We start from the raw sequence: 11,469 nt of genomic DNA on the forward strand, positions 1-11,469 counted from the left end.
AGAATGTGCTGCTCAACACAAGAAACCCAGTCTCTTAGTGGACGGAGATGCTCTCGGCATTAGTGAAGCACACCTAGTGTACTTGAAGGCATTTTCAGGGGTGGGTCATAAAGGCTCTGCTCCAGCCAAACCACTAGCAGACTAAAAGCCGAATGTACTATTGGGGTGGTGCACACTCGGCGGAAGGTTCGTCCCTGGGTTGTACCTTGGCCCAGGTCTTTCCCCTTTCCTTTTCTCTTCTCCTGGATGTCATGAGGTGAGCAGTATTCCTCTGCCACGCCCTTCCTCCTTGCCACGGGACTACAAGCCACTGAAACTCCCCAACCCATGAGCCAAAACAAGACTTTCCTAAACTATTTCCTCAGATAATCTGTCACAATGACAGAAGTCTGACTATAATGCAATTATTTAAAAAAGCACCCATGAAGCTATTAACATGAAAGTCTTTTTTTAATTTGGTTGATACACATTTAACAAAATATGTTAGAATAACAATCTATGATGAGAAACGAGGTATTTACAATAAGAAAATTGTGTGAGACAAAATCAAGATGATCTCCAGGAACGCTTTCCGAGACAGGGTTTCACTGTGCTGCCCAGGCTGGGCTCAAGTGATCCCGACCTCAGCCTCTCATGTAACTGAGGCTAGCTTGTCTACTACCTCACTAGCTCTATTCATTAATTCTTAACCGAATCTGGAAGACTTTCAGCTCCTTACTCATTACCCAGATCTTGAGCCCCAGTGGGGGGGGGGGGGCACAGAAGGCCCAGGAACAGGAGGTATAAACTCTTAACACGTTTGGCAATTAAGGATCATCTGTTAATGTGAACTGGCAGGGACACCACAAGGAAGACTCCAATGGAAATAACTACAGATAAGCGTAACCTCAGTCACTTGGCCTTTTCAGTCTTTGCAGAAACTATCAAAACTGCCTTAAATACCCACTCAACTGTCCTTTCAGCAGAACACTGTGACCTGAAGGACTCCAGCTCTAGACAACATAAAAGTTAATGAACACCAAGAAAAGTTTTGAAGATTCTTAAACTAATTTTACATGAAAAAAAGGATATAAAAGTCATTCAAAAGTACACTTAAGGCTAACAAAAATTTTCTCAGATTTACTTTTCATGCTCAACTCTCAAACAATCTTTTTTTTTTTTTTTTTTTTTAAGTTACTGGGGATTGAGCCCTGGGGCAGTTAGTATGCAAAACATGCTAGGTAAGTGCTCTACCACTGAGCCCTCTACCTAATAATTTTTATGATCTGAAATCAATTACACACACGGGGTGGGGGGAGGTTTTATAGGTTTAAATTCTCTTGCCTACCTCCCCCAATCCTTGTATTGTGACTCAAATAAGCTTAAGGATAATGCGCTATATCCATCCATCTGGAATACATTAACAGAAATGCATTGACTTAGAAAACAGCCAGCCACATAATGAGGTCACATGAAAAAATAACCAAGTACTTACTCTTTGTAACACTATTAAGACCAACAGGACACTACACATACACCATCTACTAGCCCACTCGACAAGCTGTGAGTTTGGCAAACATCGCAGAGCAAGTATTGTTGCTTGAAAATCACATCTGTGGCTCTTCCAATGGCGACTCAAGAGCTTCCATCAGCCTCTTATTTGCCTCTTCATTATACCGGCTTTGACAATGAGTTAAATGTTTCTTAAAGCCTCTTGGGAAATTTGATTCAAAATTACAGCGTGGACATTTAAGTAAACTTTGCCCATGGGCTGCGACGTGATTTTTAAGGAGAGACTCCAAGAGAAACGCCTTCCCACAAATTGTGCACTTGTACGGACTGTGCACATTGTGCTTATTAACCAGGTGATGCAAAACGGCACCTTTCTTCATGGCACGGCAGCAGCAAATTTTGCAGTAGTATTTCCCCTTCCCACGCTTCATGTACTTTGCGATCTCCTCCTCAGAGATGAAGGCTTCTTTCTCTTCGGTGAACTGAAGCACATTTTTGGACTGTTCTGGACTACTCATCTCCATTTTGTTCTCTTTGCCAAAGTCAATAGACTCAACATCCACCTGCTCTTGGTCGCTACTGGACTCCTGGCCCTTGATGTCTATGGCATCTAAATCTGTTCTCAGGTACTCACTACTACTGAGCTCAGCATCCGAGTTCTCTTGACTGTCTTTCTTGAGCTTCTTTGAAGGAGGAAACAGAGCATCCTCTAACAGTTTCTTAGGTGCATCCAGAAGCCCTTCCTGGACCAGACTATCACATTTTGCAGCATCATCTACAGCTTCCAGCTGTAGCTCATCACCAAGCTCAGTGGCCTTCTGAGCGTTGGAGATCACAGCAGATTTGGGGAGCTCAGGGAAAAGTACATGCTTCCGGGGCTCTGGGAAAAGTGCACGTTTCCGTTGCTCTGGAGAAGCAGGAAGGACTGCTTTGGTGGGCTCAGGAAACAGTGTGGACTTCCTAGCCTCAGCATCTAGAGAGAGGACAGGCTTCCATATGTCTGAGGCCACCTTTGGGGGCTCAGATGAGCCAGAAGGATGTTTCCGTGTCTCAGGGAAGATGCTAGGCTTCTGAGATTCTGTAATGAAGGAGGACTTCCAGACGTCAGGAGACCCTTGAGAACTTTTCTGGGGCTCGGGGAAATCCAGTGAAGCAGGAGAACTTTTCCGCTGGTCAGGAGAAGGCTTCCTGAGCTCCGGAGATCCTGCTGGACTTCGGATCTCAGGAGAGAGTGGTGGGGCCGGTCTGCGAAGCTCAGGAGACACAGGGGGCACTGCCTTCCAGTGCTCGGGTGACAAAGTGAGAGCTGTCTTTCTGAGCTCAGGGGGACCAGACTTCCATGACTCTGGAGATGTGGGGGGCGTTTTCCATGAACCAGATGAGACTGAAGACTTCCAGGATGCAGTGGACACAGATGGAGCTGGCTTCCAAGGCCCAGGAGATACAGAAGGTATTGGCTTCCAAGGTCCAGGAGACAAAGATGGAGCCGGTTTAGATGATTTCCAAGGTCCTGAGGTTGCCGAAGGACTGGATTTCCAAGGCCGAGGAGAACCAGGTGGCCCTGGCTTCCAGGAACCTGGTGATACTGCTGGGGTTGGTCTCCGAGGTTCTGAAGTGATGGCAGGGAATGGCTTCCAAAGTTCAGGAGACTCTGATGGGGATGGCTTCCTTGGCTCAGGGGAGGCAGTCTGTGCAGGCTTCCTAGACTCTGGAGATGCAGTTAGGGATGGCCCCCAAGGCTCAGGCGATGTGGCCAGAACTGGTGACTCTGGAGACAAGGTGGAAGGGGGAGCCCCTGTATCGGCAAAAGGAGAGTGCTTCTGGGGTTTGGAGCTCACAGGAGCGGACTTGATGGACTCAGGGGAAGCAGGAGCAGGCTTCTGCAACTCAGACACCATGCTGGCTGGGTCGACACATTCAGGGGAAGAAACAGAAGCAGTTTTTGAGGCCTCAGCAGGAAGACAAGGGGCCTGTAGCTCAGGAGAAACAACAGGGCCAGAGTCCTCAGGCTCCAGAGCAGGAGGAACAGACTTTTGTGGCTCTGGAGACAAACTCGGACCAATTTTCTGTGTTTCCATGGGGACAGCTGGAGTGGGCCTCACTTCTGCTGGGTCCAAGGCTGTACTCTGGTGTTCAGGAAGGGAAGGGCTTTCCACAGCCTCGGTCTCTTTGCTCAGCTGGTCCTTTGGTTTGTCCCCCCACTTCTCCGAGGCTGCGTGTTTGGCTGTGATGTGGTAGTACACATTGGAGTACATCTTGCTGGTAAAGAAGCACTGGTGGCAGTGGAAGAGCTTTGCGCTCCTCTGGTAAAATATCATCTTGCCGAGTCCTCCAGCATCCATATCATCACAGAACTCCGGATGGATGGAGCCCATGTGGATCTGCACGTTCTCATAATCGGTGCCTCTGAAACCACAGTGGTCACAGTCCAGGCTCAGCGATGGTTTGTGAGGCTCCTGACACACTTCCATCTTCGGTCAACGCAAACGGCTGGCCCTTAAAGGCTTTCTACCCTGCTGCGACACACACAGAGAGAGGTTACTGCTGAGGACACTGGGGTGAGTTTCAAGTCCAGACAGCAGATATTGCTGCAGACACTGCTCCACAAGACCGCTAAGGGAGACTGAGTCTACGGACCATCTCACCACCTGGTTGGCCTCAAGTTCTTGATCTGCCTGCCATGTTTCCCACATGCTTGGATTACAAACACGCATCACCACACTTGGCTAAGTTATGCTTTCTTACCCTATTATTTTTTAATCATTTAGTATTTTTCTAATTTCAATCATTTCATTCTTCTTTTTAACATTTGTATCATTTGGTTTGCTGTTTTTCATTTTTATTTAAAATTTTTAAGCTGGGCGGTGGTGGCACACACCTTTAATCCTAGCACTCGGAGGCAGAGGCAGGCTGATCTCTGTAGTTCGAGGTCAGTCTGGCCTACAAAGAGAGTTCCAGGACAGTCACAACTAAACAGTGAAACCCTGTCTTGAAAAATTAACACACACACACACACACACACGAAGATGGAAATTTTTAATAAGAAAGAAAAAAAAGACAAAAAAAGAAAAAAATAAAGAAGTAAAAAAAAAAACAACAAACAACAACAACAAAAAAACAAACCCAGGGTTTCTCTGTAGCTTTGGTGCCTGTCCTGGAACTTACTCTGTAGACCAGGCTGGCTTCAAACTCACAGGGATCAGCCTGTCTCTGCCTCCTAAGTGCTAGGATTAAAGGCCTGTACCACCACTGCCTGGTCAGTTTTTGCTTTTATTTTTTTAAAGACAGGATCAAGCTCACATCAATTCTTATACCTCAGCCTTCTGACTGTGGGGTTTACAGGTATGCAACACCCTGCCTGGATGCAGAAGTCAGAAACATAAAAGACAAACAGCAAATGCACATGAGCACTAGCAGAATAGCATCTTTAAATCTTCAACAAATGTTTTCAGGGTTCAAAAGAAAACAGAGCTGCAGCTTTTCCTGCTAGAGAGTTATGTGCTTTCTGACTAAGTCACAGAAAACAGCCTATACTCTGCTAAGATAAACAGAGATGAAGCACAATTAATAAAAACTCAGAGAGAGAAATTGTAGTTCAACCTGAAGACCAGAAAACTGCCAGCCACTGGCTCTTACCTCAACCTCAGTCTGAAAATTCTGCCTCTGAAAAACTCAGAATGAGACTGGTAGTGTGAGCCATCCCCTCCCGTTTTATATTCCTCTCTAGGGCTGGCATTAAAAGCCCGCACCAATGGAATTAAAGGTATGCACCGCCCAGTTTCTATGGCAAACTAATGTGGCTACTGGGATTAAAGGTGTGTGTTATTGCTGCCCGGCTTATAAGGCTGATCTTCAGGCAGCTTTACTTATTAAAATACAAGTGAAGTGCCACTACACAGAGAAGTTAAACCTGGATAGAAAAAAGGTAATCTAAATTGTATCTTTATAATAATCCTGACCCCAGTATCAGATTCCTGTGTCCTTCATTCATAGAGAAAACTCCTCCAACAATATCGGATCAAATCCAGCACAACTAGACACTTATTTTACAGACACAGACCCCAAGCCTGTGGAAGACACCACTTTCATTCTGCAGCCCTGCCCCGCTTCCCAACCCAGCTGCCATATACCTCCAAGTCACCTCCCAAACTCAAAAGCCCAATGAATGTAAACTGCCTGCTTACAATTCCTTGTGTCTCCTAGACATACTTGGTATAAATCTGAACATGTCACAAGTCGTCCTTTATTCTAATTCCTGCTTATTCTTAAGTGCGTAATTCCCTTACTCTTCAAACTTCTGCTCTTTCCCTAAGGCTTTTCTTTTCCTTAACCGTCCACCTTGTTACCTACCAAACAGGCGAATCCACTCATCCTTAGAGAGACCACCTTAAAGCGCAGGCACATTTCCCACTCTGACTCAATTCTCCTTCAGCCCCAGTCAGATGCGTATTTCCCAGACCAGAACCACCTGTCACCTCAGCTTGACTCCATGCCAGGCCACAGCTCTTAGAGAGCCAGGCCAAGCCATCCATTTGTTCACTTCCATAACCCTTCACATCCCCAGCAGTGTATGCTCAGAAAGCACTGGAGCGGTCATAGCAAAGTCCCGTGAAGACTGGGAACTTCCCAACTAGGGAAGACCTGAGTGCCCAGTTCAAGAATCAAGAGCTTTAAGGAGGATCCGAAGCTCAAAGTCACCCATAGCTGCATACTGTGTTCTAGGCCTGGGATATACAGACCCTGTCTTGAAAGTAAAAAAGTATCAACAACTCCAATACACAGTTGAGGAAACTTAACCCTAACATTAAATGCCCTATTCAGCATTAGGCAAACCAGAACCTGACAAAGGACAAGGTCTCCTAATACACCACAATCAAACTAGCACAGAAAAGCCAGTGCACTCAGGCTTTGGAATCCATGTATCAACAGCAAAAACATAGGTCAGTCTGCAGTTCTAGACAAGCATCCCCACCCCAAGACAGGGTTTCTCTGTGTACCCTGGCTGGCCTGGAACTGAGATTCTCCTGACTCTGCCTCCTGAATGCTGGAATTAAAGATGTGCAAGAATACTTTTAAGAGTCTCTAATAGGGGTGAGGGGTGTGGCTAATGGACCAGTAATTGCCTAGAATGTGTAAGGCCATAGGTTTGATTCAGTCATGAGCAATGGAAATAAGGGGTATGGGGGTGGATCTTGGCTAATATGCAAACACAGCAGGTTGGCAAGCTGTATTTTAAAAATCACTCATGGACCAGGTGGTGGTGGCACACGCCTTTAATTTCAGCACTCTGGAGGCGGAGGCAGGTGGATCTCTGTGAGTTCGAGGACAAAAAAAAAAAATCACTTATAAATAAAGACATGTAATGTCACTAAGGAAAACTTATGGATAATATAGAAAAGTTTTATTTTTCTAAAAATTTATATATTTGAACATTTTGCTTACATTTATGTCTGTGCTCTCCATGTGTACCTGGTACCCACAGAGGTCAGAAGAGAGCATCAGATCCCCTGGAACTAGGGCTGAAGACAGTTGTGAGCAACCCTGTGGGAGATGAGAATCAACCTAGGTTCTCTGCAAGAACAAGTTTCTTTTTTCTTTTCTTTTTTTTTTTTTTTGTTTTGTTTTTAGAGACAGGGTTTCTCTGCAGCTTTAGAGCCTGTCCTGGAGCTAGCTCTTGTAGACCAGGCTGGTCTCGAACTCACAGAGATCCGCCTGCCTCTGCTGGGATTAAAGGCGTGCGCCACCACCGCCCGGCTTAAGAACAAGTTTCTTAACCACTGAGCCAGCTCTACAGTCCCAGATAGGTTTTATAAAATGCTTTATCATGAATTGGAAGTGCTTTGTCAAGTAGACCCACAAAGAAATTAGTAATTGATACAGGATCAAAATAGCCTACAGGACTTGGGCCCAACCTCTCCATTTTACAATGGAGAAAAAAAAAACTGAGATTAAGTCTCCATCTTTCTTAACTTTGTTAGCACTCTTTTCTATTGGGGGAGGGGTGAGACAGGGTTTCTTTGTGTAGCTCTGGCTGTCCTGGAACTCGCTCGGGAGACCAGGCTGGCCTCGAACTCAGAATCCACCTGCCTCTGCCTCTCGAGTGCTGGCATGAAAGGTGTGCTAGCATTCTTAAGGGATTTTTAAATGAAAGCAATTGTTTTTTTTTTTTTATACAATATATTCTGATGACGATCTGCCTCCCCCACAACTCCTCCCAGACCCGCCCCACCAACCCAACTCCATACCCTCCCTTTCTTGAGAGGAAGTAAAGAGGCCTGATTCCAAATCTTTGCTAACAATGCACACAGACTTCAGTCTGGAGTCCAGCACTCCTAACACTAACTGTAAAAAGCTAGCTACTGGCGCTGCTGGTCGGCTGACCACACGGCATTCTTCAAACACAGCGGTACACTATAAGGCACCCATCGTACAGCTGCTCCCACCCATTTTCTTCCTTGAGACCTAATACTATTGACAGAGACAAGGTCTCTCTGCATAGCTCTGGCTGCCCTGGAACTCACTATGCACACCAGGCTGGTCTCCAACTGGGGGCCACCTAAACCTGCTTCCCAAGCATGCCACCGCGCCCAGCCTTACCTACAGTCCTTTAAAAATACATTTGGCTGTACATTTTGATATCATTATTCAACACAGAACACATGTAAGCTAACTGGCTATGGAAGCTATACTCACTGTCAACTTGACATACTGGGGAAAGGGAGCAACTGAAGAACTGTCTCTGACTGGTTCATGGGCGTGTCTGTAGGGCATTTCCTTGATTTCTCGTGACATAGAAGAGACCATCCCTAGACATGCTGGCTTTGCTGTATCTGAAAGCCCACGTGTTTGCTGCTTGAGTTCCTGCCCTCAATTCCCTTAGCAGGGCTGGAACCTGTAAGATGAACCCTTTCCTCCCTCAAATTACTTCTCATTACAGCAGCAGAAAGCAGACCAGGACACCGGTTCTATCAGTCTGCACACACTACCCAACAGTGTTCTGTATGAATAGCGGGTTGTTGTTTTGTTGTTGTTGATTTTCAAGGTTATAAATTTCGACTGGTTTTGTGATTAAAGAAAACAGAAACCACAAAGAACTCCCACGTTTCCCCATATTTTCCGATTCTATTAACAATCAGCGTTAATTAGTGGGGCAATTTGTGAGGACTGATATTTTGTTCTCCTGTGCCAGGATGGAACCCAACTCTTGCTTAAGGCTCACTACGGAGCCACAACCCCATCCTAACTTAGGGCATCCATAGTTCAGGGGAGAGGTCGCTCTGGATGCTGCAGCGCTGAACATCACCTGTGCACCTTCAGGGTCCTTAGAGCAACTTACTGCTGCTCTCCGAGTTCCCTAAGTTCTTGACAAGCTCAATCTGTTTACCTGGGGGTAGAACTGATGGGCACCGGGCGACCTAAGTACAAACGGGAGGCAACGCTAGACTGGTACCAATTTACACTCCACGGCAAAGTGCCAAAGCGCTGGCCTTTACTTGGAAACACCGGGCTCGGTTGCTGCCGTCTGAAAGCCCCCCTGGACAAGGCTAACCCCGTGCGCGGTCCACGTGGGGGATGTGGCGTCTGCTGTGGGCCGCCGATCCTTGGGGACTCTGGAGAGCAGCCCTACATCCACTTCGAGACCGACATTGATCCGTCTCATCCCGCGAGCCGCCAGGCGACACCGGCAGAAGCAAGTGGGGGTGGGGGTCGCGAAGACCGGCCACCGAGGCGGAGAGCAGGAGGAGCCCACGGCACGCTCCGGCCTCCAGGCCGCGCCAAGCGCGCCAAGGCTCCCGCCCGCCCGCCCTCACCCACTCCCCACCAAGGCACCCGCCCGCCCGCCCGCTAGCTGCACCCCGCAGCCCGTACCGAGGCGCCCGCCAGCTCCTCACCCTCCGGCGAGGTGTCCTAAAGTGAAGAGGAGGAAACACCCACAGGAAAAGCCGGGCGGCCGCACGGCCTCGGGAATGGCGGCTGGACGCAAGACCAGCCGGGAAGTATCGCGCGCCCGCACCGGAAGTGCCTTCGCGTGCCTCCGGGTCTCCCCCTCCCCCGGCCCCCAAGGTTCCCAGCTGAGCCAGGCTTGGGGAGGCAGCAGGCCAACCCCTGGCGTGGGCTACGATCTCCACACGTCGTCTTTCGTTTGTTTTCCTTTTGTCTTTTGTTTTGTTCCTTCTGATGAAGGACGCATACTGTCCATAATAGAAATACAAGGCAAATACAAAGCTTTTAGAAGACAGTGAACAGGTTTCATGTCTCCAAACTCAAACCCCAGAAATCGTCTTCAATTGCGGTGCACTCGCCTTTCATTTTAATATTAGTCTGTCTGAAAGACTGTGAACTGACCTGGTTTACATTACTTAGTACGCCTATGTAATTTCTGAAGTCTTCGCCTTTTTGTTGTTGTTTTGGTTTCTTATAGTTTTGGTTTTGGATGCTGAGCGAAATGAACCCAGGGCTTCCTCCTTTAAGCATCTCATGCTGTCTGATACATTAAACATTCATGATTTTTGATTGGTTGGCTTGCTTTAAGACAGGTTCTTGCCCTCTGTAGCCTGAGATTCACCTGCCTCCGCCTCCCAGGTGCTGGGATCAAAAGCACGTGCCACCACACTAGTCTCTAAACCACTTTCAAGAATCCACTGCTGTCTGCTTATCCAAGGGTCAGCTCCCTTCTTAGGGCTCCTCTTCACTTTCTGGTGCGACTCTCTCCATGTTTGAAATCAGCTCTAGTCAATCATTGGGATTGGGAGATCCTGGAGACCCTCCAGGTAGAGTCCCGAAGCCTATTGAGTAGAGAAGCAGGGCTACCTGGTAGCTCAGGGAAGTGAGTTCTGGGGTGGGGCAGAGCAGGGTCTCTCAGAAAGAGAAGCAAGATTTGGGAGACCTACGAGGTGCAAAGGAGCTGAGTCTACCTGGTGGTACTGTATATCGTTCCTTGTTAGGATAAAGAAATGCAACTGATTTTGTGACCTTATATCCTACTACTTTGCTAATGTATTTTATTAGCTCCTGAGAGTTGTGTGTATGCATGTCTGGAATCTTCAGGGACATATAAAACTCATATAACCTAAAAGCAGAGGCTTTTAAAATTTGAATTTAATGTTCCTTGATGTCCTGGTTTGCTTCTTCATTGTTCCAAAAACCCTAACCAAAAAAAAAAAAAAAACAAAAACAACCCCCCCCCCAAAACAAAAAAAAAAAAAAAAACCAAGCTGGAGGAAGAAGGGTTTATAAGATACCGAGGAAAGCCAAGGGAAGAACCTTGAGTAAGCTGAGACCACCGGAAAATTCCTAGCTTGTTTCCCCTGGATTACTCCACTGCCTTCCTTAAACAACTCAGGCCCAAACGCCCAGGTACAGAACAGCCCACAGTAGGAGGGGCTCTCTCCACTTCAGTTAGCCATCAATAAAATGCTCCACAAACATGCCCATAAGACAATCTGATGCAGAAAATTTCTGGGTTGAGGCTTCCTCTTTTTTTTTTTTTCCGAGCTCTACATTTTTTTCTGCTCCCCTTCCTGTTTCTCCCCTCCCTGCTTCAATCCTCCCCCAAGGTCCCCATGCTCCCAATTTACTCAGGATATCTTGTCTTTTTCTACTTTCTACTTCCCATGTAGATTAGATCTATGTAAGTCTCTCTTAGTGTCCCCATTGTTGTCTAAATTCTCTGGGATTGTGGTTTGTAGGCTGGCTTTCTTTGCTTTATGTTTAAAAACCACCCATGAATGAGTACATGTGATAATTGTCTTTCTGTGTCTGGGTTACCTCACTCAAAATAATGTTTTCTAGCTCCATCCATTTTCCTGCAAAATTCAAGCTGTAGTTACCTTTTTTTCTGCTGTGTAGTACTCCATTGTGTAAATGTACCACATTTTCCTTATCCATTCTTCCATAAAGGGGCATTTAGGTTGTTTCCAGGTTCTGGCTATGACAAACAAAGCTGCTATGAACATAATTGAGCACATGTCCTTGTAG

The 11,469-nt window shown here is 46.8% G+C and overlaps 1 protein-coding gene across 4 annotated transcripts; it reads right to left on the bottom strand.

Annotated features, from left to right (window-relative positions):
• Window positions 1–431: 431 nt before the first annotated feature.
• On the bottom strand, window positions 432–9,509 carry Champ1 (chromosome alignment maintaining phosphoprotein 1). 4 transcript variants are annotated; one of them, XM_038328606.1, is made up of 2 exons: window positions 9,384–9,509; window positions 432–4,004 (listed from the first exon to the last, which is right to left on the bottom strand). In XM_038328606.1, the coding sequence occupies exon 2, from the start codon at window positions 3,960–3,962 to the stop codon at window positions 1,587–1,589; it is 2,376 nt and encodes a 791-aa protein (XP_038184534.1). In that variant the 5' UTR covers window positions 3,963–4,004; window positions 9,384–9,509; the 3' UTR covers window positions 432–1,586. The 4 variants fall into 4 exon arrangements, with proteins under 4 accessions (XP_038184534.1, XP_038184533.1, XP_038184535.1 ...); XM_038328605.1 differs by having other exon boundaries at window positions 9,361–9,487; XM_038328607.1 differs by having other exon boundaries at window positions 432–4,007; window positions 9,384–9,483.
• Window positions 9,510–11,469: the final 1,960 nt, after the last annotated feature.

This window comes from Arvicola amphibius, chromosome 4 (genome assembly GCF_903992535.2).
Source record: "Arvicola amphibius chromosome 4, mArvAmp1.2, whole genome shotgun sequence".
Lineage (NCBI taxonomy): Eukaryota > Metazoa > Chordata > Mammalia > Rodentia > Cricetidae > Arvicola > Arvicola amphibius.

Excerpts from the sequence above, each read along its gene's own strand:
- Champ1 (XM_038328606.1), bottom strand. The coding sequence starts at position 3,962 with ATGGAAGTGTGTCAGGAGCCTCACAAACCATCGCTGAGCCTGGACTGT.